Source organism: Garra rufa, chromosome 14 (genome assembly GCF_049309525.1).
Source record: "Garra rufa chromosome 14, GarRuf1.0, whole genome shotgun sequence".
In the NCBI taxonomy this organism is placed as follows: Eukaryota; Metazoa; Chordata; class Actinopteri; order Cypriniformes; family Cyprinidae; genus Garra; species Garra rufa.
The window spans coordinates 2,787,535-2,813,089 of record NC_133374.1 but is presented as its reverse complement, the minus strand read 5'-3'; the positions used below and the strand labels follow the sequence as shown (position 1 = coordinate 2,813,089).

The 25,555-nt window shown below is 32.6% G+C and overlaps 3 protein-coding genes across 4 annotated transcripts in view; 2 read left to right on the top strand and 1 right to left on the bottom strand.

Moving 5' to 3' along the window:
• Positions 1-843, bottom strand: part of anapc15 (anaphase promoting complex subunit 15) — a 5,184-nt gene extending 4,341 nt beyond the window's left edge. The window contains exon 1 of one of the 2 annotated variants that reach the window (XM_073817514.1): positions 630-843. In XM_073817514.1, coding sequence (XP_073673615.1) covers positions 630-711 — 82 coding nt within the window. In that variant the 5' untranslated portion in view covers positions 712-843. The remainder of the gene's footprint in view (positions 1-629) is intronic. The other variant, XM_073817515.1, reaches the window with a different exon arrangement.
• A 116-nt stretch (positions 844-959) lies between these two features.
• On the top strand, positions 960-8,023 carry folr (folate receptor). Its single transcript, XM_073817513.1, has 5 exons — positions 960-1,100; positions 2,975-3,104; positions 4,939-5,127; positions 6,376-6,511; positions 7,716-8,023. Exons 1-5 carry the CDS (start codon positions 1,081-1,083, stop codon positions 7,976-7,978), a joined length of 738 nt encoding a protein of 245 aa, XP_073673614.1. The 5' UTR covers positions 960-1,080; the 3' UTR covers positions 7,979-8,023.
• Positions 8,024-12,468: 4,445 nt separating this feature from the next.
• Positions 12,469-25,555, top strand: part of inppl1a (inositol polyphosphate phosphatase-like 1a) — a 43,295-nt gene continuing 30,208 nt past the window's right edge. Inside the window, exon 1 of the mRNA XM_073818270.1 lies at positions 12,469-12,751. Coding sequence (XP_073674371.1) covers positions 12,605-12,751 — 147 coding nt within the window. The 5' untranslated portion in view covers positions 12,469-12,604. The remainder of the gene's footprint in view (positions 12,752-25,555) is intronic.

Below are 25,555 nucleotides of genomic sequence, written 5' to 3'. Positions count from 1 at the left end.
AATTACCATGTTTTTTCACATATAGTATGATTGCACCACGTTTTTATGACATACTACGATATTTTTAATCTTTAACTATATGTAAATGCACAGTATCACTAAAAATACCATGGTATTCTCATAATTTTCTTAGAATACTATACAAATACATAAAAATACTACGATATTACCGTGTTTTTTCACATATAGTATGCTTGCACCACGTTTTTATGACATACTACGATATTTTTATTCTTTAAGTGTTATGTAAATGCATGGTATTACCAGGTTTTGTGCACATGTACTATAGTAATACCATGTTTTTTAAGTTATAGCGTTCTCAAACATTTCCGAGTATTGTATAAATGCAAGAAATCACTAAAACGTGATATTACCACGTTTTTACACACGTACTATTGTATTTTGGACATGCACCGATATTAATATGTTAATACCGTGGATATGAATTGATGCTATATCTCAAAACTGAGTGACAGTATTACCACAGTACTTTCATTATGTTTATCTTCATAAAACACTGAAAATAAGACACATAACTCTGTACTGCGTCGTCCGACCACACAAATGCATTTAAAGTCTAAGTACCGAGACTGACTCAGTTTAATTAGAGTTTTTAACACATTATTTACCTGCAACTGTGCAGAAAGTTGAAATGTAAACACACCGGGAGCCGCTGGTGCTGCGCTGAATGTTTCCCCTCAGAAACAACATCCCGCGCTCTTTAGTTCCGCCGCCCTACAGCCCTCAAAACCTGCTCAAAACTCACAATGACACTCAGAAACAACATTATAAAACCGATTTACGAGATCAAATCACGCAGAAAGTGTGTGAGGTCAAAGAAAACACGATTGAAGATTTACAGAACACATCTTGTCTCAGGTGTTTGGTGTGTTCGGGTTCAGGAGTCCAAAAGGCAGGTCAGAGTGACCCCACAGGAGGGAGGGAGTCAGGAATCTCCAGGAGTCATCATGTAGACTTTGATCAGCTGAAGCAGCGACATTCACACAGTCCAGAACCTTCAGCCGAATAAAGAGCATTTCTCCACTTTAACTAGATTTAACATCAGATTCACACAGGAAAATGGACGTTTTACTTTCAAGGTATGAAAACAAAACTTAGCTACTTGAGTTCATTCATTCAGAGTGGATTCAGAAGTCTGAGATCACTTCTGCATTGCATTTACTTTGCATATGATTCTGAGGATGTTTTAGTATTTTGTCTCATTTTTGCTTTTTCCCAACAGAAAAAAAAAAGATTAGTCACATAATAGTGCAACATCAAATATTTAATTACAATTTATACAATATTAGTATTTTTAAAATATTTATACTTATTCATTTTCTTTGTTTTAATTTTAAGAATTATTTTATTTATTTCTAAGTTTAAAAAAAATTAAATTGTAAATGTAAATTCTGAAGCATTATTTTATTTGTCTTAAGTAGTACGGGTATAATCAATAATATATTAAAATTATACATTTTTATTTTATGCCAAAAATAATTAGGATATTAAGATCATGTTTCATGAATATATTTTGTAAAATTCTTACCGTAAATATATCAAAACCTTATTTTTTATTATTAATATGCATTGCTAAGAACTTAATTTGGACAACTTTAAAGGCGATTTTCTCAATATTTAGATTTTTTTGCACCCTCAGATTCCAGATTTAATGAAAAGTTAAACTTAAATAAGATTATTCTGAAAATGTTTTAGTATTTTGTCTCATTTTTGGGTTTTTTCCAACAGAAAAAAAAGATTAGTCACATAATAGTACAACATCAAATATTTAATTACTATTTATACAATATATGTATTTTTAAAATATTTATACTTATTCATTTTCTTTGTTTTAATTTTAAGAATTATTTAATTTATTTATAAGTTTAAAAAAAAATACATTGTAATTGTAAATTACATTGTAAATGTAAATTCTGAAGCATTATTTTATTTGTCTTAAGTAGTAGGGTATAATCAATAATTAATCAAAATTATACATTTTTATTTAATGCCAAAAATCATTAGGATATTAATATCATGTTCCATGAATATAAATTGTAAATTTCCTACAGTAAATATATCAAAACGTATTTTTTGATTAGTAAAATGCATTGCTAAGAACTTCATTTGGACAAATTTAAAGGCGATTTTCTCAATATTTAGATTTTTTTATGCATCCTCAGATTCCAGGTTTAATGAAAAGTTAAACTGAAATAAGATTATTCTGAGAATGTTTTAGTATTTTGTCTCATTTTTCCTTTTTTGCAACAGAAAAAAAAATGAGTAGTCACATAATAGTACAAAATCAAATAATTAATTACTATTTATACAATATTAATATTTTTAAATATTTATAATTATTCATTTTCTTTGTTTTAACTTTAGGAATTATTTATTTCTAAGATAAAAAAAAAACCAGACATTAGAATTGCAGTTACAAATATTTGTTTTATCATAAACATTATTTATTTATTTGTTTGTAAATTCGGAAGCATTATTTTATTATTTTATTCAAAATTATACATTTTTATTTTATGCCAAAAATAATTAGGATCATGTTCCATGAATATATTTTGAAAATTTCCTACCGTAAATATATCAAAACGTAATTTTTGATTAGTAATATGCATTGCTAAGAACTTCATTTGGACAACTTTAAAGGTGATTTTCTCAATATTTAGATTTTTTTGCATCCTCAGATTCCAGATTTTCAAATAGTTGTATCTCAAACAAATATTGTACTATCCAAACAAACCATGCATCAATGGAAAGTTTTAGACAATCCCACACATTTGGACTCAGTGTATTTACCTCGTAGTTAGTTGCTGGTTATATTAGTATATATTATAACTTTTGCCGTCAGAAGGCCGTGAGAATTTGATTCTGTGAGACCCATTCTGCTCTGTCACCTTGAACTAATCTTCATTGATTTGTCTGTCTCGTCTCATCTCTCGTCTCTGGTTCTTTTTCACAGGCTGGTGTTGTTTCTGGTGTTGCTGATAGCTCTGCCGTCCTGCGACTCTACTGTAGACAAACTCAACATGTGTATGGATGGAAAACACCAGATATCAGAGCCCAGACCGGAGGGACAGCTGTATAAGCAGGCATGAGATGCACACTTTTCTCCACTGTACAACATGTTATGAAATAGGCATCATCAGATTTGTATACATGTGTCATTCCATCACTGTCTCACCAGTGGATCCTCTGCAGTGAATGGGTGCCGTCAGAATGAGAGTCCAAACAGCTGATAAAAACATCACAATAATCCAAAATAACTCACTCCAGTCCATCAGTTAACATCTGGAGAAGACAAAAGCTGAAACAAATCCATCATTAAAATATTTTTAACTAAAATACAAGTCCATAATTCATAATAATAAACGCTTCGTCCAGTGAAAAAGTGGTCTGGTCTGAATCAGGAGAGAAATCTGCACAAGCCAAAACAGCTCTAAACAAATACAGTTTGTGGCTGGATTTTGACTCATGGATTACAATCTCAAGGTGTTTTAGTTTAAAACGTCTTAATGATGGATTTGTCTTGTCAAGATGGTAACTGATGGACTGGAGTGGTGTGGATTACTTGTGGATTATTGTGATGTTTTTATCAGCTGTTTGGACTCTCATTCTGACGGCACCCATTCAATCCAGAGGATCCGTTGGTGAGACAGTGATGGAATCACACATTTATAAAATATAATGGCAAATTAATATATAAGGGGAGACACTGCAGGCAAAAACGCTGTTTTTTCATGCACCTGTCAAGTTTGAGATTTTGGGATTTTTGGTTTTTCATAAAGTGTTTTTTCAGACTAGTGGAAAGAAAACACCCTAAAGACACTGTTAAGTCTTTCTTTTTTGGCACTTTATCTATTTGTGTCAATAGATTTCAATTACAATACATATTTTTAAAGGCCTTGAGTTTTTTCTCCTACACTGAGCCATAAATCTCCACTTCAGGAGCACTTATATACACTAAACTTTAAATTTTTATTCCTGTCTATATCCTGAAGGTTTTTACAGAGGGATTTGTAAATATATAATTTGCTTGATTTTATACATTTTATTCCACGCAAATTGTAAAAAAAAAAATATATTGTTTTCTGACTGTTGAAAGTATTTCCTGAATTATGGAGTGACAAAATGAGACCCAAAATTCCCTCTGTAAAAACATTTGACTTTAATTTGTTAAAAAAAATTAAACAAGAATTTTGAAACTGACTTCATCCAGTGTTTAGATTTTTTGTACTAGAAATGTATGCAAAGTAGCACATATTTCATTAAATAATGCTCATTTGCATATTGAAACTTAACATTTTAGAAAACGTGTAATACAAAAAATGTTTGCAATTATCAATGTAATCAGTTTGCGAATCATTTGATTCAGTTTGAAGCTTCGGCGCGAGTTTGCGAATCATTTGATTCAGTTCGCAAATCATTTGATTCAGTTCGCAAATCATTTGATTCAGTTCGCAAATCATTTGATTCAGTTCGGCGCGATTTTGCGAATCATTTGATTCAGTTCGGGAATCATTTGATTCAGTTCGGGACTCATTTGATTCAGTTCAAAGCTTTAACGCGAGTTCGCGAATCATTTGATTCAGTTCGCGAATCATTTGATTCAATTCGGCGCGATTTTGCGAATCATTTGATTCAGTTCGCGAATCATTTGATTCAGTTCGGAGCTTCGTTTAGATTGTTGAACTAGAAATGTATGCAAATTAGTGCATATTTCATTAAATAATGGCTCATTTGCATATTTAAACCTAACATTTTAGAAAAACTTGTAATACAAATTTTTTTTGCAATTATCAATGTAATCAATCAACTGGGTAAGTAAAGTGATAACTATTAGTTGTGGGGTTTTACCCTATTCACCTGCAGTGTCTCGCCTTAAATAAGGCGTTTGCTGAATGCTGGTGTGTTTGTGTCTCTCAGTGTTCTCCGTGGAAGGATAACGCTTGCTGCACAGCGAACACCACAGAAGAGGCTCATGAGGATAATTCATACCTGTACAACTTCAACTGGAATCACTGCGGCGTTATGAGCGAGAGATGTAAGAAACACTTCATTCAGGACACGTGTTTCTATGAGTGCTCACCGCACCTCGGGCCTTGGATTCAAACAGTACGAAAACATTATACTTTATACAGCATTGGTCAGAATTTTTGAATAATTGTGATTTATGTATGTTTCTGAAATAAGTCTCTTCTGCTGCATTAAAGCTGCATTTATTTAATCAAAAACACTGTAAAAATTGTTAAATATTTTTACTAATTAAAATATCTGTTGACTTTATGAATATCTGTTAAAATGTAATTTATTTCTGTGATTCAAGACTGAATTTTCAGCATTTTTTTACCAAAATAGTGGTTGACTTTGTTAATGTCTGGTAAAATGTAATTTATTCCTGTGATTTAAAAGCATCATTACCCTAGTCTTCAGTGTCACATGATCCTTCAGAATTTAAACTGCATTTATTTAATTAAAAAAAAACACTAAAAAGTGAAATATTTTTATCATTAAAAATAGCTGTTGATGTAGTGAATTCTGTTAAAATGTAACTTTTGTGATTTAAAACTGAATTTTCTGCATTACTCCAGTCTTCAGTGTCACATGATCCTTCAGAATTTAAAGCTGCATTTATTTATTTAAAAAAACAACAACAAAAAAAAAAAAACAGAAAAATAGTGAAATATTTTTACTATTTAAAATAGCTGTTGCTGTAGTGAATATCTGTTAAAATGTTATTTATTTCTGTGATTTAAAACTGAATTTTCAGCATCTTTACTCCAGTCTTCAGATTCACATGATCCTTCAGAAATCAAAGCACCATTTATTTAATCAAAAACACTGTAAAAATAGTACAATATTTTTACTATTTAATATAGCTGTTGATGTAGTGAATATCTGTTAAAATGTAATTCATTTTTGTGATTTAATACTGAATTTTCAGCATCATTACTCATTACCAGTCTTCAGTGTCACAGGATCCTTAAGAAATCAAAGCTGCATTTATTTAATCAAAAATACAGAAAAAAATAGAAATATTTTTTACCATTTAAAATAGCTGTTGACTTTGTGAATATCTGTTAAACTGTAATTTATTCCTGTGATGCGCAGCTGAATTTTCAGCATCATTACTCCAGTCTTAGTGTCACATGATCCTTCAGAAATCATTCTAATCGACTTATTTGCTGCTCAACAAACACTTCTGATTATTAGAAAACATTAAAAACACTTGTGCTGCTCAATAAGCAGAAGCGACTTCTTGAGTCATAATTATTCTGGTATAGGGTATGTTTCTGTATGTTGTTAGTAGTGTATGTTCTGACCAGGTTTTGAGGTTTGAGTGTCAGTGTTATTGTGTTGAAGGCGAGCGAGTCGTGGCGTAAGGAGCGAATCCTGGATGTGCCGCTGTGTCTGGAGGACTGTGAGAGCTGGTATGAAGACTGTAAGGATGATTTCACCTGTAAAGAGAACTGGCACAAGGGCTGGGACTGGAGCTCAGGTCAGTCCGCATGAGATCACGCCTGCTTCATATGCGCTCAGTCAATCCAGTACTTGTTTCTGACTCATACGGGGTTGCTGATTTATAAAATAGTGTCATTCATGTGACACTTTATCACTAAATATGATACATTTTGTTGCATTTTGGCTTTAGATAAGAGTTTGTGTGGTAAACACATCTTGAATTCTTCTTTAACCAGCAGAAATACACCACAAATGCATGATTCCTGTCTGAATTAGAGCCACATTACAACTATCTGATCAATTCTAAACCCATTTTCATATTCATGACATGATTTAAAGGGTTTGTACAAGGTGCTTTAAGTACTTGAATTTGACTTTTTAATATTTAAGGCCTGGAAAATCCTTGAAAATAGAAGTTCTCAGTTTTCAGTTTAGGACTCATTTGATTCAGTTTGGAGCTTCGGCACAAGTTCGCGAATCATTTGATTCAGTTTGCGAATCAATTGATTCAGTTCGAAGCTTTGGTGGGAGTTTACAAATCAATTGATTCAGTTTGCGAATCATTTGATTCAGTTCGAAGCTTTGGCGTGAGTTCGTTAATCATTTGATTCAGTTCAGGACTCATTTGATTCAGTTCGGAGTTTCGGCGTGAGTTCGCAAATCATTTGATTCAGTTTGCGGATCAATTGATTCAGTCCGAAGCTTTGGCGCAAGTTTGCGAATCATTTGATTCAGTTCGAAGCTTTGGCGGGAGTTCGCGAATCATTTGATTCAGTTCGCGAATCATTTGATTCAGTTCGCGAATCATTTGATTCAGTTCAGGACTCATTCGATTCAGTTCGGAGATTTGGCGCAAGTTCGTGAATCATTTGATTCAGTTCGCGAATCAACTGATTCAGTTTGAAGCTTTGGCGTGAGTTCGCGAATCAATTGATTCAGTTCGCGAATCATTTGATTCAGTTCGAAGCTTTGGCAGGAGTTCGCGAATCAATTGATTCAGTTTGCGAATCATTTGATTCAGTTCGAAGCTTTGGCAGGAGTTTGCGAATCATTTGATTCAGTTCGCAAATCATTTGTTTCAGTTCGCGAATCAATAGATTCAGTTCGAAGCTTTGGCGCGAGTTTGCGAATCAATTGATTCAGTTCGGGACTAAGGCAGGGGTTCCCAGTTATAAAACTGTACTCTAATCATGCTCATGTACATCTCTCTCTCTCTCTCTCTCTCTCTCTCTCTCTCTCAGGCACCAACCGTTGTCCGTCTAACTCTTACTGCAGCCGCTGGACGGAGATCTTCTCGAGCGCTCAGGACATGTGTGAGAAGATCTGGTCAAACTCCTACAAGTACACAACACTCGCCAAAGACAGCGGCCGCTGCATGCAGATGTGGTTCACGGGTCCGAACCCCAACAAGAAGGTGGCGGAGTACTATCTGAACGGGGCGGAGACGGTCGCCATAGCAACAGGCCTGCATGTGATTGTGCTGCTTATGATGCTGCTGCACTGACCGACTGATCTCTGACACACCGAATAATAAAAGTCTAAAAACCAATATAGTGGAGGAGTGCTGATTTTCTGTGCATAAGTCTAATGTTGTCTAATCAAAAAAAAAAAAGTAAAAAAAAATATATATAATAAAATGACGATTTTAAGTATATTTATACAATTATTGCATAAATAAAAAAACAATAAAATAAATATTATTTTAATTTTATTAGAAAACATGCAAATAAAATATATAATGAATTATATTAAATGTTTTAGAATTATTTTAAAATAAATAATTATTATTTCATTATATATTTTAGAATGCAAAAATGTAATAAAGTAACAAAATAAAATACTTTATGTTTATTACTAATTTATTATGTTATACAATTATTGCATAGATATTATAGAATTACAAAACAATAAATAAATAATTATTTTTGTTTTATTTTAGACAACATGCAAAAACTATAAATAAATGAAACTAAAATATATAATAAATTAAATAAAAAATGTATTATTCATTTTACATAAATAATTATTTTATTATATTTTAACATGCAACATTTTAATAAAATAACTAAATAAAATACTAATTTATTATATTTATACAATTATTGCATAGATATTATAGAATTATAAAATAAAAAATAATTATTTTTGCCTTATTTTATTAGACAACATGCAAAAACTGTATAAATAAACTAAACTAAAATATATAATAAATGAAATTTAAAAATTATCATTAATTTTAAATAAATAAATAAGAATTATTGTTATTAAATTTTTAACATGCAAAAATGTATAGCAAAATAAAAAAAACGAATTTAATTATATTTATACAATTATTGCATAAAAATAATAACATATTTTTTTTATTTTTTTTAGAAAACATTCAAAAATCGTATATGCTAAAATAAAATATATAATAAATTAAATGTTTTATCATTTTTTTTAATAAATAATTATTAACAAAATAAAAAGCTAATTGAATTTTATTTATATAATTATTGCACAAATAAAAAACAATACAATAAATAATTATTTTATTTTATTACACATCATGCAAAAATGGTATTTATTAACTAAAATATATAATAAATAAAATATTTTATAATTATTTTTAAATAAATAATAATTATTTTTATTACGTTTTAACATGCAATAATATAGAAAAAATCATTTAATTATATTTATACAATTATTGCATAAATAAATAACATAAAAAGCATTAAAAAACAATTATTATTTTTGTTTTATTAGGGAACATGCAAACATTTTAAAAGTAAAATAAAATAAAACAAAAAACAGCATATGTGGTTCCCTGGTGAACCGACAGGTGGCGCTGTGAAACACACTCAGAGAGTCTGGAGATGCTCAAACCACAGTGATTATTACTCATTTAACACCTCGCATGGAGAACATGAGAACATTTGCCAAGTTCAGTCCTCAGGAAGGACAGTGCGGTTCAAACGACTTATTAGACAGAAAACACTCAAATGTAATGTATTTTTATACAATGTATTTTTGGCTATTGCTACAAATATACCTGGGCTATTTAAGACTGGTTTTGTGGTCTAGGTTAGGGTCACACGTGTGTTGTTTATTTATTTGTGGCTCAAAATGACCCTAATAATACAGAAAATATTATACTATTTAAAAAAGAAGAAGGTAAAAACAGTAAGCCTAACAGTTAAATTAATATTGTTGAAAACAATGAAAATGAAATAAAATTATTGTATTGTATTGTCTAATCAAATAAAAACAGTTTAATTATTATAAATATAAATTAAAAAGAATATTTCTCACACAAATAAACAAACAAATAGATAAATAAATAAGATAACATACGATAAATGTCAAGTTTTTTAAACCTTTTAAAAACATAACACAAAAAAAAAAACATTTTCTGGAACTTTAAGGATTGGAAATATTACATTGTATCATTTTGCAAACATTATGTAAACGTTACTTTTTAAATGTTCTCTTAACATTCTGAAACGAATTGTAACATTTAAAAATGCTGAAAATTTAAAAAAATAAAATAAGCGTTATTAAAACTAATAAAACATTTTTATTTTACATAAGACAAATTGTATAAATAAACTAAAATAAAATATATAATAAATTAAATAAACTAAAATAAACGAATGATGTATAAATAATGTTCTTGTGCTAACGTTCTGAGAACATTAAAGACGGATAACTTTGAAAAAGCATTCTATTAACTAACGTCCAGTTTTCAAAATGTTTTCAAAACATTTTTAAAAGCTTTTGAAAAACACAAAAACATTCCATTGTATCATTTTGCAAACATTTTTGTAACGTTAGTTTTGAATGTTCTCTAAACGTTCTGAAACAAGTTGTAACATTTAAAAATGTTACTGAAATCCTTCCAAAATAAACGTCCCATGAATGGTGTATAAATAATGTTTTGTGCTAACATTTTGAGAACATTATATACAGATAACTTTGAAAGAACCTTGCCAGAACATTTTGGGAACGTTTCCTGTTGTTTGGTATCTGCTTTTCTGTTCACATTTAACAGTGGCGGACTATTTGAATGACATATCCCTCATAATAGTGGCCAGCATGTGTTCAATTTTCAGTTTATGCATTATATATACATTTTAGAATTTATTTAGTTAGTTAATATAAATTAAATTTAATATTTAATTAATATTATTATTAATTAAAATGAATATTTCCCACACAATAAATAAATAAGAGAACATAGGAAATTTAAACATTTAACAATCCAGTTTTTCTTGACAAAAACATTTTTTGAAACATTCCATTGTATCATTTAGCAAACATTTTTTGTAACGTTACTTTTGAATGTTCTCTGAACGTTCTGAAACGTTGTTTCAAAGTTGTAACATTTAAAAATGTTATTAAAACTAAAATGTTCCATAAATAAATAACGTATAAATAATGTTTTGTGCTAACATTTCGAGAGCATTAAAGACAGATCACTTTGAAAAAGCGTTTTATTAATGTTAATGTTTTAAAAATTAAAAAAAAAAAAATTCTGTTTAATTTAATTGCATTTTTATTTTTCTAAGCAAAAAATTTATATTCTATATTTTTCCCTAATTTACAGAAGACACCCTCTAAAATGTCATTCAGTGTCAATCTTGTCAGTCATATTTACAACAAAAAACAATTTATGACATATTAAAAGAAGAATTACATTCACCCCAAATACTAATTAGTTGTAATTCTACATTTTTAAAATGTGCCACTATCCTAGGTTTTGTCCATTTGTCAGTAAGATTTTTTTACTCATTTAAAACACAATCAAATTTAATATGTTCCCTTATTTTTTTATAAATTCTAATATGTACAAGTCAAAATAAGCATGTTGTTTGAATTGTTACATAAATATAGTGTTACACTTAATGACAGTGTAACATTAGCCTATTTCAACCAAATTTTGACATTTTATCCTAAAAACTTATTTGAAACCTTAAAAGTAGACCAATGTTCTTTCTATGGACATGAAATCACCTTTTTTCTGTTCACAATTAACAGTGACAGACTATTTGAACGACATAAACTTCATTTTATCAGTCAACGTGTGTTCAGTTCTCAGCAGTGTTGGGGAAAGTTACTTTTAAAAGTAATGCATTACAATATCGAGTTACTCCCTAAAAAGTAACTAATTACGTTACTTAGTTACTTTTGCGTTAGTAATGCGTTCCGTTACTTTTGCGTTACTTTTTAAATCTGGGCAGGGCTTGTTTGTTTTTAATATATAAAGCTCTGTTTTTGGCTAATGTAAAAGCCTTTTTACACCAGAGAGAAAAGTAAATCTCCGTCTGTACAGTAGACCGCAGAAGAAAAAATGTCAACTCTTCAGCAATAAAAAAAGGAAAACAAATGTTAGATTATCTTATCTATTCATTTTTACTTTTTAGTATGGATTAATTGGATCATCGAAGGTCAGCAGGAGAGACATCGGTTAATAAAATGGGATTAAATACATAAAGGATATTTGTATTATTGAACATATTTAATTATTGCAGGTTTGCGTTGAATTTCAGTGTTTTTATTTATTTTGAAGAACACTGGATCTGTTTTTTTAGTGAGTGAGATGAATTAATGCATGTTCACATTTATTCTAGAACTAAAGTAACATCTTACAATTTCTCTCAACATGGGGACAGGAGAGCTTTTACTCAATAAATGGGGGGAAAAGTAACTGGCGTTAACTATTTAAAAAAGTAACGCAATTAATAAGTAATGCGTTACTTTACTAGTTACTCGGAAAAAGTCATATTTTTACGTAACTTGCGTTACAAGTACTGGTTTTCGGTACTCACGGAGATAAACGAGCCCACCCTAAGGATATCCATTGAAAAAGACTTGTGACAACTAGCCCCGTTGTGTTTCGCCTGTTAATATCGCGTGTGTGGTGCGTGGTGAGTGAGTGAGTGAGTGCGTGCGCGCGCCCCTGCTGTCGGATGTGCGCTGCTGTGTGTATTTTCTCTCTCATGGAGGATTTTCAGGAACTAACAGGAAAGCAGGAGAAACTCTGTAACTTCTAACGCTCGAGCGGTGCGGCTGACGCGCGCGGCCCGCGGCTTCTGTGCGGCGTTTGCAGCGGATCCGAACCTTCTTTCGGAGGATTTTGGTTTCGGCGATGGCCGGCGCGAGTCCCGCTCCGCCGCTCTGGTATCACCGGGATCTGAGTCGCGCCGCGGCGGAGGAGCTGCTGGCTAGAGCCGGGCGGGACGGGAGTTTCCTGGTGCGGGACAGCGAGAGCGTGAACGGCGCGTACGCGTTATGCGTTTTGTAAGAACCGAGCTTTATTATTACACATATGAACTGAGATATACACAACACGTGATTTTCAGTGCAACTCAAGTGTGTTTGTGAACTTTCTGTCTGTCTTTCTTTCACACCCTGTCTGTCTACGCTCAAAGCGAGCGACGCATCTTTATAACAGGCGCGTTGTAGACGCGTCGCGTTGAGCGAAACAAGTTTGTGATGAGCAACAAAGTACTTTATAAAGCTACAGCTTATAAATGTGAGATTTTAAAGGTTGCATAGAATGTTAAAGTGCTCGATATTATTCTTCACCACCTCAGGGCGTGTTGTTTTGTCTTATTTCTTCATAACGCCTGTTTAGTTTAGTTGTAAACCAGGGTTTTATGTACAGTAAAGTTGACTTGAGTGTTCTAGTTTATAATCCAAACACTTGGAGTTGGCCACGCAGAGATCACGTGACCAGTGTGACCTCCACCTCATCATGCATAAAAATAACCACAGGCACTAACAGGACAGTAGCATGGCTTGAATAGTTCTGCAGGCCTAGAAAAGTAAATTACATTTCCATTATGGATGTAGATTTCAGTTAAACTCTGTTTTAAATCACTGCATTGCTAAAAACAAGGAGAGAAACTAGTTTGCAACTTTTGATTTTAAAATGCATCACTCTTTTGAGTTGATTTTTCTCGTTGCATTGGTCAAATGTGACCCTGGACCACAAAACCAGTCATAAGTGTCAATTTGTCAAAACTGAGATTTATACATAATCTGAAAGCTAAGTAAGTACGCTTTCCATTGATGTATAGTCTGTTAGGATGGGACAATATTTGGTCGAGATACAACTATTTGAAAATTCAGAATCTGAGGGTGCAAAAAAATCTAAATATTTAGAAAATCGCCTTTAAAGTTGTCCAAATGAAGTTCTTAGCAATGCATATTACTAATCAAAAATTAGGTTTTAATATATTTACGCTAGGAAATTTACAAAATATCTTCATGGAACATGATCTTTACTTAACATCCTAATGGTTTTTGGCAGTAAAGAAAAATTGATAATTTTGACCCATACAATGTATTTTTGGCTTTCGCTGAAAATATTCCCCTGCTACTTAAGACTGGTTTTGTGGTCCAGGGTCACAAATCACCGTCCAAATGATTCATTTTGGCCATGCAAACATTAAGTCATTTTCAGTTTTAAAAAGTTAATTCAACAAAACAATGTGTATGCAGTAATCACAAATGGCTGTGAAGGTCATTGAAGAGAAATCAGCAATGCTCCATTGACAAACTCTTAGTATATTATGAGATTTTAATACAAATTTGTATTTGATTTGCGTGAAAACATGCAATTCTTGTACAAAAACGTGATGACATTGAACAAATTATACAAATTGCAAAACATATTTGCAAAAGTAATAGTTACAAATTGTTTTGAAAATTCTGAGAGTTCTAATTTTTGAGAACATTTCCTGGCAAGGTTCTGTCAAAGTTATGAGCAAACATTCTCACAGTAACATTAATAGAACGTTTGTTCAGTTGTTTGGTCTTTAATAATGTTCTCAATATGTTATTTATACATTGTTCATGGAACTTTTTTTTTAATGTTTCAGTTTGTCTAATGTTTTTTTAAATGTTACTATTTGAACATTCAAAAGTAACGTTCCTGTAATGTTCGCAAAAGGATACAATAATATGTTCCCTCAACTTTCATAGCAAAAAAAAAAAAAACATGTTTTGAATGTTTAGAAAACATTCAGAAATGATGTTTACATAACTTAATGAGAACCTTAGGAAAACATTCTTGGAACAGGAATACCATGGTTTAAAGGATTAGTGCACTTCCAGAACAAACATTTACAGGTAATGTACTCACCTCCTCGTCATCCAAGATGTTCAAGTTTACTTTCTTCAGTCGTGAAGAAATTGTTTTTTGAGGAAAACATTTCAGGAATGTTCTCCATATAGTGGACTTCTATGGTGCCTACGAGTTTGGACTTCCAAAAAGCAGTTTAAACGCAGCTTCAAAGGACTCTAAACAATCCCAGCTGAGGAAGAAGGGTCTTATCTAGCGAAACGATTGGTTATTTTTTTTAAAAAATGTTCAATTTATGTACTTTTTTGGAAGTTGGAGGAGAAAATGAGATGGGAGTTTTACGACATTCCCTAACTGTCTTGAACCAGAATACACAGAGTTCAGGCAGAGCTAGACAAGATGAGCATTCAAGGTTAAAAGTTTATAAATTTTTTTTTTTTTTTTTAGAAAATAACCGTTCGTTTCATAAGACTCTTCTTCCTCGTCTGGGATTGTTTAGGGTCCTTTGAAGCTGCATTTAAACTGCATTTGGGAAGTTCTAACTCGTGGGCACCATAGAAGTCCACTATATGGAGAGAAATCCTGAAATGTTTTCCTCAAAAAACAATTTCTTCTCGACTGAAGAAAGAAAGAGGTGAACATCTTGGATGACAAGGGTTGTTCTGGAAGTGAACTTCTCCTTTACTCTCTGTACGCTGGTATCACTATAGTATACTGTAAGAGTTGACGCACACATCAGCATAATGTGGACAGACGCATTTCAAGAGAAGTGAGGGTTTCCTCTCTGTTCAGATGTCAGATGCTGAGCTTAAAGTCTGGTGTCACTCTGTGGATGTATGTGTGTGTTGTGGTCATGTGTGTGTGTTTCCATCTGAACACACCACGCACCACATTAACAGACTTCAATGCCCTTTACTTTTTTTTTAAAGCATGTTAGTGCCAGTAGTGTATGATTGTTCTGTGATGAATGAAGTATGCTTGATTTCTTCAGGTCAGTGTTTTGGTTGGGAGTGAATCTCACATCTCAGGCCGCTAGCTTAAATCTTAAGTCGGTCATGAAGCTTGGTCAGCATGTTTTCCTCCTCAAAATCAAAGGAAAGAAATAATTTATTAAATTTTTCATAAAGCAAAGCTAATAAAATTTACTAAATGATTCTCCAGTGGCATCCTTGCTAACAAGGAACGTTCTCAAAACATTCTGGCAAGTTATGAACAAACATTCTTTAAATAATGTTAATAGAACATTTGTGACCCTGGACCACAAAACCAGTCATAAGTGTTTTGAAATTGAGATCTGAAATAATAAATAAGCTTTCCACTGATGTATGGTTTGTTAGGATAGGACAATATTTGCTTGAGATACAACTATTGAAAATCTAGAATCTGAGGGTGCAAAAAAAACTAAATACTGAGAAAATCACCTTTAAAGTTGTCCAAGTGAAGTTCTTAGCAATGCATATTACTAATCAAAAATTAAGCTTTGATTTATTTACAGTAGAAAATTTACTGAATATCTTCAAGGAACATGATCTTAATATCCTAATGATTTTTGGCATAAAAAAATAAAAGTTGATCATTTTGACCCATACAATGTATTTTTGGCTGTTGCTACAAATATACCCTACAAATAAGACCAGGGTCACATTTATTCGCTCTATAAAATGTTAGCACGAAAATGTTACTTATGCATCATTCATGGAACATTTTAGTTCTGAAACATTTCAGTTGGATGTTCATCTAACATTTTTTAAATGTTACTAGTTGTTTGAGAACGTTCAGAGAACATTCAAAAGTAATGTTACCATGTTTGCAAAATGATACAATGAAATGTTGCAACCAAATGTTTACGTTAGTAAAAAACAAGTCATTTCCTGTTGCCAGCAGGTGGCGCTATGATTATACCAGAATATTGGCCTTCAGATGTGTTATCTTGTGTTGTATATTGGCCTTATAAATGTCTTATCAAAATTGTGAATTTTGCTGCAGACTGATCATGGTATGCTTGAATTATAACAATTTCCTGTTTCATGGCGAAACATCAAATTTTGTCAGGGCGTCACAGACACACCCTTTAACGAAAATTCAAGATCTTCGCAATTTAATGTCATACAGGACTTAAGATTACACGCACCAAATTTGGTGTTGATCTGAATAAATCTCTAGGAGGAGTTCATTTAAATACAACACCTGAAAACGGCACAAAACTTGCAGGGAAAATTCAAAATAGCAGATTTCCGGTTGGGTTTCGTCCTTCGTACCCAGGGACTTTTTTGTAGGTATTGGTGTGTTACATGTGTCTACCAAGTTTCGTCAAAGACCCATGTCCACGTCAAAAGAAATTTACAAAAGTAATTTTATGTCCATAGAAAGCACATTAAATGTGTCTACTTTTAATACGTTTTTGGAGAATTAAATGTCCAAATTTGGTTGAAATAATGTTACATTGTCATTCAGTGTAACACAATATTTATGTAAACATTCAAACAACATGTTTATTCTGACTTGTACAAATTAAAATTTAAAAAAGAATACGGGAGCATGTTAAATTTTGTGTTTTAAATAAATAAAAAATACTGACAAATGTGCAAAACCTAGGATAGTGGCAAATTATTAGTAGTATTTGGGGTGAAAGTAATTAATCTTTTAATATGTCATAAATTAATTTTGTTGTAAATATGCCTGTCAAGATCGTCTTCTGTAAATTAGAGGAAAGTTCTGAGCAAATTTATTTTTTGCTCAGAAAAACAAAAACAAAAATGCAATTAAATTAAACAGAAAACTTTTTAATATTTTTTTTTCAAAGCAGTCTTACACTTATTATTTTTACGTGTAAACCCTTTTTAATCTTTGACCCATATTTGATCGAGGAGTACTTTGTTGAAATTTTATAGGTGGCGCTATTGAGCCATTTTGACACACCTACATCTGAAAACCATATCAGATATATATTTGACCACTTTTGGCGTGCATGCAAAGTTTCATGAGTTTTCAAACATGTTTAGGCCCTCAAAAATGCAATTCATTTTGGAGATGAAGAAGAATCTGAGCGATTCCAATAGGGTCCTCAGGCCCTAATAATGTTTTTATATAACTTAATGGGAACGGTAGTAAAACCCAGTTTGTTTCTGATTGATTCTTATTGAGTGTTCATGTGTGATTTGTGTTTATCTGAGCTCCTCATGATCTGTGTGTGTGTTGCTCGTCTGAAGAGTGCTTGGACGTGTGAGTGTTTTGTCAGGGCTGTTTTTACCGCGGTAAACGCGTCACAACATGCTCACATTTCTGAGCGACGGCGCTGTTGGCATGAAACGTTCCGTACAGACGCGGGGAGATCCTACGACACACACATGCTGGGATACGCTTGTGTGTGTGTGGACTGGCACAACAGATGAACTATTTTAAGCAGTTGTGCGTCTCTCGTGCCAGCTGTGAAAAACAGAGCGTGTGTGTGTCTGAGCGCCTTTGTTTTTGCCAAACCCTCCTAGAGGAGCCAAACACGTGTTTCTATGAGTTTTACATGTTCTGAAGGAAATCTGAGTAGTGTTTGACCATGCAAAACATACTGGGCAAAATGGTGCATCGGATCACTTAAAACAACATCGCAGCTCTTCTCAACAACATTCGTGCATTTGTAAATGAGGAATCATTTATAAATGCGCACATGTGACCCTGGACCACAAAACCAGTCATAAAGGTCAACTTTTTTAAAATTAAGATTTATGCATCATCTAAAAGCAGAATAAATGCAATGCAGATACAACTGGAATCAAAAATCAAAATTTTGAGAAAATCACCTTTAAAGTTCTTAGCAATGCATATTTTTTGAGACATTTACAGTAGGAAAATTACTAAATATCTTCATGGAACATGATCTTAATATACTAATGATATTTGGCATAATTTTGACCTATACAATGTATTTTTGGCTATATACCCGTGCAAATGCATCTTATGATTCACAAGTATCTTCACAGGAAATAAGGCAGCTATTTGATGCTTTCAACACCTCATGTTTTTTTAATTCTTTCTAGTTTGTGGAAAAACACGTTTCTCATCAGATTTAATCTGCGTGCAAACATTCAAGCAAACTTGATGATGTGCAGAGATTCATTCTGATCCAGTGTTATTTACAATGATAGTTTTCATTCATATTTTGCATTAGTTTTTATTTTTGCTTAAAATACTTGTTGTTTTTAAATGTCTATGTAGTTTTTATTCATTTTTATTTCAGTTTAAGTTTAGTTTAATACACAAACTAAATAAAAGGTGTTTTGAAATGCTTTGCAATTAGAAATAAAAATGCATTTTAAGTTTATATAGGATATAGAGCTGCAAAATAATAATTAGTTGCGATTAATTGATTTAAAATAAAAGTTAGGTTGCATACAAGATGTGTGTACTGTGCATATTTATGTATATGGGTCAAATTTATAAAAGTGAATTTATGTCCATAGAAAGCATATTAAATATGAGTAAAGTGTCTGCTTTTAAGGTTTCAAATACGTTTTTAGAGAATAAAATGTCAAACATTGTTTGAAATATTGTTACATTGTCATTTAGTGTAACAAAATTTATTAAAAAATCAACTAACATGGTTATTCTGGCTTGTACATGTTAAAATATATAAAAGAATAAGGAAGCGTAATAAATTTTATTGTGTTTTGAATGAGTAAAAATTCTGACTTACAAATGAGCAAAACCTAGGATAGTGGCACATTTAAAAAAATGTAGATTTACAACTAATTGGTATTTGGGGTGAAAGTAATTCATCTTTTAATATGTCATAAATTTATTTTTGTTGTAAATATGCCTGACAAGATTGACACTGAATGACATTTTACTGGATGTCCTCTGTAAATTAGGAAAAATTTAGTATATTTAGTTTTTACCCAGAAAAACAAAAACAAAAATGCAATTAAATTAAACAGAAAATTTTTATTATTTTTTATTTTTTGGAAAAAGCAACAATTTAAAGTAGTATTACACTTATTGTTTTTATGCCTAAACCCTTTTTTGTCTTTGACGCATTAAAAATATTTGCATGCATTGTATGTATTTACATGTAACACTTGTATACAACTTATATTATATATACATATAAATATTTTACATAAAAACCAATTTTTCATTAATATGTAGATGCATGTGTGTGTATTTATATATACATGTAGTATGCAAACATAAACTTATATTTTGATTTGATTAATCGCAACTAATCATTTTGCAGCTCTGTTTGATTTAATTTTCAAGTTTACGTTCCTTCAAGTATGTTTACTTTGTCAAGTTTTGCACAAACAGCTCACAGTCGCACATTATTCAGAAAGCTGAGAATCTCGTTAAACTCTTGTCAGCAGTAAAGCGTTTCTTTCTGCATTGTTTGCTGAATTGTTTAGTGTTTCTGGTCAAACACACGAGTGTAAAAATATCAGGAGGATTTTAATGTGTCACGCATGAATCCGGTGAGGTTTCCGTGGATTTCAAACGAGTCTTCAGCGTCTTGAGTTTTGGCATCGAGTGGCGTTTTCCATCTTTTGGGTTTGTGAGTCGTAAAATCTCTTCCTCCTGGACAGTAGACGACACGTTTAACAGATGCAGTCGGCAGGAAATTCAGTCTAAATAAAATAAAATAACAATAATATGAATGCTTAAGAGTGAGAATTACAAAAACTCAAAAGTGAAAATGAGAAGTTTAAGAATTCATATCAGTAATAAAACTCTGAATCCAGTGTTTCTACACAGGTGTGTGTTCTCTGAGGTCTGTTGAATGTTTGCATGAACAGGAAAGTGATGTGGACCTTGACCACACTGAGGTCAGTCAGTAATGAACACATTTGGATGACCTAATATTCACGTGTGTCATAGAAACTGTTCAGCCAGAAATAAAAACACCTCTGCAGTGAATGGGTGCCGTCAGAATGAGAGTCCAAACAGCTGATAAAAACATCACAATTATCCTCACCACTCCAGTTCATCAGTTAACATCTGGAGAAGACAAAAACTGAAAGAAATCCATCATTAAGACAATTTTTAACTAAAAAACTAAACGTCTGTAATCCATAATAACGCTTCCTCCAGTGAAAAAGTGGTCTGGTCTGAATCAGGAGAGAAATCTGCACAGATCTAGCAGCGTTTACAAGCCAAAACAGCTCTAGACAAATATGTGGCTGGATTTTGATGCCAGAGACAACAGGAGATGGACTTTTTCACTGGAGGAAGCGTTATTATGGATTACAGACGTGTAGTTTTTTTAGTTAAAAATTATCTTAATGATGGATTTGTTTCAGTTTTTGTCTTCTCAGGATGTTAACTGATGGACTGGAGTGGTGTGGATTATTGTGAGGTTTTTATCAGAAGTTTGGACTCTCATTCTGACGGCACCCATTCACATCCATTGGTGAGACAGTGATGGAATGACAGATCAGTAGTGATCCAAGATTAGGAAAAGTTTGTTTGTTTGTTCATCAGATTTGTATAAATGTGTCATTCCATCACTGTCTCACCGATGGATCCTCTGGAGTGAATGGGTACCGTCAGAATTAGAGTCCTAACAGCTGATAAAAGCATCACAATAATCCACAAGTAACCCACTCCAGTCCACCAGTTAACATCTTGTGAAGACAAAAGATGAGAAAATCAATCGTTAAAACACTTTCAAACGAAAATACGAGTTCATAATCCAGTATAAAAGTCTATGTTTTTGTCTTGTAAACGGTGCTTAATCAGTGCAGATTTCTCCCCTGATTCAGACCAGTCCACTTTTAACTGGATGAAGCATTATTTTGGATTATGCACTCGTATTTGACCTAAAAACGTCTGAATGATGCATTTGTTTCAGCTTCTGTCTTCTTGCGATGTTAACTGATGGACTGGAGTGGTGTGGATTATTGTGAGGTTTTTATCAGCTGTTTGGACTCTCATTCTGACGGCACCCATTCACTGCAGAGGATCCACTGGAATCCACAAGTTATCCACACCACTCCAGTCCATCAATTAACGTCTTGAGAAGACAAAAGCTGCATGTTTGTAAGAAACAAATCCATCTTTAAGAAGTTTTTAACTAAAATACGAGTCCATAATCCATAATAACGCTTCCTCCAGTGAAAAAAGTCCATCTCCTGTTGTTTCTCACATCAAAATTCAGCCATATATCTGTTTAGAGTTGTTTTGGCTTGTAAGCAGTGCTTGGTTTCTCTTTTGATTCAGACCAGACCACTTTTTCACTGGAGGAAGCGTTTGTTATTATGGGTTACGGACTCAATGTATTTTAGTTAAAACATCTTAAATTTTCTCACGATGTTAACTGATGGACTGGAGTGGTGTGGATTATTGTGATGTTTTTATCAGCTGTTTGGACTCTCATTCTGACGGCACCCATTCACATCCATTGGTGAGACAGTGATGGAATGACACATTTATACAAATATGATAAAGAAACAAACTCATCCTAATCTTGGATAGTCTGAGGTTGAGCACATTTTCATTCATTTTTGCTGAAGTATGACTTTAACATGCAACTTATTTGTGTCGAATGCATATTTTGGTTCATCTGATGCGTGAATATAGTATGCATTACCAACTTTTGAACTCAGTCAGTTTGGTCCTCTTACTTTAGGGAATAGCAAATATTATCTTAACATGAAATCAAAAGCATCCATGACAAATCTTCACTTATACAGACTCACATGTGTGTGTTTGTGTGTGAGATCAGATCTTCATGCTTTCATCATCTCAAACTGAAATTATCCCGGGAGGAGTCGACAAGCTTTTTCTGTCTGTGGTCAAACTCACTCACTTTGAGTTTGCTGTGTTTCCTCTTGCTGTTTTCTGTGTGTGTGTATTCTGTATCTGTGTGTTGATCTCATCTGTCAGTGCGTCTATAAAAACCCTTGTTCAGACACCGAGACCCTGCTGCTGTTGGTAGAAACGGGAAGCGCTTGTCTTTGTGCTGATGTGTGCGAGCGTCTGGACTCGTGATTCTCTTGTAGTCAGATTTATTCACAAATACACACTGACTCAATGCAGCTTTACAGTTATTATGTAGAGTTTCTCCATATCTTAACGTCTTATAGTTGCATTTAGCAGAGCTCTATGATTATGTTGTTTACATTTTGTAACGATTGGAGCAATTCTGACCTGCTTTTATGTTCTGGAGATCTCAGTGAGGTTTAAGCATCCAGTGTTTGTAGTTTAAAGTTGCTCTTAGTCATTTAGATTAATAACATGTAATAATAACCATAGCAGTGATAAAAGTAATACTTAAGATTGGTTTTGTCCTAAAGTTCCTCAAGTAGCTTTAGTGCTATTTTTATTATGTATCACGTGTATATTTGCATGAATGTTCTTTTATGACAAAAATCATTAGGATATAAAGTAAAGATTGTGTTCTATGAATATGTTTAGTAAATTTCCTACTGTAAATATATCAAAACCTAATTTTTGATTGGTAATATGCATTGCTAAGAATTTCATTTGCACAACTTTAAAGGCGATTTTCTTAATATTTAGATTTGCATTTAGATTTTGCACCCTCAGATTTTCAAATAGCTGTATCTCAGCCAAATATGCATTAGTCCAATCCTGACAAACCATACATCAGTGGAAAGCTTCTTTATTCAGCTTTATTCAGGTGATGTATAAATCTCAATTTAAAAAAAATGACCTCTCAAATTTTGGGATTAATATTTTTCATGTTTTTTTTTTTTAAAGTTCCATTTATTTGGTCAAAAATACAGAAAAAAGTAATATTATGAAATTTTATTGCAATTCAAAATAACTTTAAACATACTTTAAAATACAATTTATTCCTGTGATGCAAAGCTGAATTTTCATCAGCCATTACTTTATGATCATGTCACATGACCCTTCAGAAATCATTTTAAGATGCTGATTTATTATTAGAATTATCAGTGTTGGAAACAGTTGTGCTGCTTAATATTTTTTTGGAACCTGTAATACTTTTTTCAGGATTCTTTAAATAAAAAGTAAAAAAAAAAAAGAGAACAGCATTTATTTAAAATAAAAATCTTTTCTAACAATACAAGTCTTTACTGTCACTTTGTTATCTATTTAACACATCCTTGCAGAATAAAACTATTAATTTCTTTCAAAGAGAGAAAGAACGAAACAATTTGCTGACCCCAAACTTTGAACAAAGTGTTTATTGTTACAAAAGTTTTCTATTTTAAACAAATGCGGTTCTTTTTAACGTTTTATTTATCAAAGAATCCTGAAAAAATATTAAGCAGCACAACTGTTTCCATCACTGATAATAAATAAGCATATTAGAATGATTTCTGAAGGATCATGTGCAGTAATGATGCTGAAAATTCAGCTTTGCATCACAGGAAGAAATTATATTTTAAAGTATATTAAAATAGAAAACCACTATTTTAAATTGCACTAACATTTTACAATATCACAGTTTTCTTCTGTTTTTAATCAAATAAAAACAGCCCTGATGAGCAGAAAAGTCTCCTTTAAAAAGCATTAAAAATCGTACTTAACCCAAACTTTTGAGCAGAAGTGCAGAAGTGTATGTATGTATATATATGTATGGTTACTCACTGAGAAAGGTTCAGTGAACTTAAAACAGCAGTTTGAACAACCACTTTACATTTCAAAATGAGTCGGCAACTTCTGAAGTTGAGGAAACTCCAAGATTGAGCCAGTTGCATCATATTTAACTCCAGTCTGTGGCTCAGCGCATATGAGTGTTTATGGTGGTTTCTCTCTTTTATTATAGTGACCTTTTAAAACACACACACACACACACACACACACACACACACACACACACACACACACACACACACGAGACTCACGAGTCATCTGAGCTCAAGTGAGCGGTTGTTCTTCTTTTTCATTTCACAGAAGCATTTCAGAAAATGAATTAATCAGCTTTTTAGTCTGTTGAATAACAACATCACAGATGTGAACCTGTCACCTCTTAGTTTTAAATTCGAAAATATATTCTTAATTTTTATATCGAACTAAGTGTTTGACTACATTAATCAGAATCAAAATCAGTGTGACAAAGCTACACTCTTGAACCCCTGTTGTAATTGTTAGAATGGTCACAGATCAGCGGTTTCCACGTAAAACTGATGGTGCAGACCAAACCGTAAGTCGTAGAGACTTGAAACTTGGAGGGATGGTAGTACTCACTCCACCAACAATGTGACCAAAGCTCGTCCCAATTGGCCTGACGGGGGCGCTACAGCCATCAAAATACGAAAACGCTCATAACTCCTAAACCGTCAGTCGTCAGGCGAAATTTCTGGGTATTTTGGATTTTTTTGTAAAATTTACTTTTGTGAACTAGTCCTAGGATTCTCTGGAGAGTGAATATATTAGTAGTTATCAATACGAAGTTGAACTTTCGACTCACCGTCGCAAAGGGATGCCAAAACCTTCGAAAGGGGTGGGGACACTTTAGGTTAAATGCCTATAACTCCTGAACGGAATGAGATATCTTCACCAAACTTAGAACACTTATGTAAGAACTCAATCTGAGGTTGGAGGACAAAAATCACGGAGCTTGGCCACTTTGTGGTGCTATAAGAGGGAAAAAAATCATAAAACTGGCTATACTTAGGCAACCATTTGTTCTAGCAACATGAAAATCCGCTGTGCATGATCTTGGTCCAAAGTGCCACAAGTGTCTACAAGGATATTTGTGTATCTCAATAAAAAATGGCCGCCATTGGCTGATGAAGTTTAAGCACCTATTAGACATGGTTAACGGAGGTCGATTGGAATGAAACTTGGTGGACCTGTTTAACTCACTGCCCCAAAGGTCTGAAAGAAATTTGAAATAAATCAGCCACTGGGGGGGGCCATATCGCATTTTTCAAGGATGTAAACGATTGTACAATGCACGTTTTTTTGCACATAAAAACAATATTCATATCGTGGGACAGAACTCCTCATTCTGGACAACTTTGCCTCTAGAACCACTGCTGTCAGTCAAATAAATTGTTTGTTAATTGATTGCGAAGATGTAAAAAACCT

Bases quoted from the DNA above. Each gene is read 5' to 3' on its own strand.
- folr (XM_073817513.1), top strand. From the start codon at position 1,081: ATGGACGTTTTACTTTCAAG. The intron at 1,101-2,974 runs GTATGAAAACAA...TCTTTTTCACAG, and splicing joins ATGGACGTTTTACTTTCAAG to GCTGGTGTTGTTTCTGGTGT. The intron at 6,512-7,715 runs GTCAGTCCGCAT...TCTCTCTCTCAG, and splicing joins GGGCTGGGACTGGAGCTCAG to GCACCAACCGTTGTCCGTCT.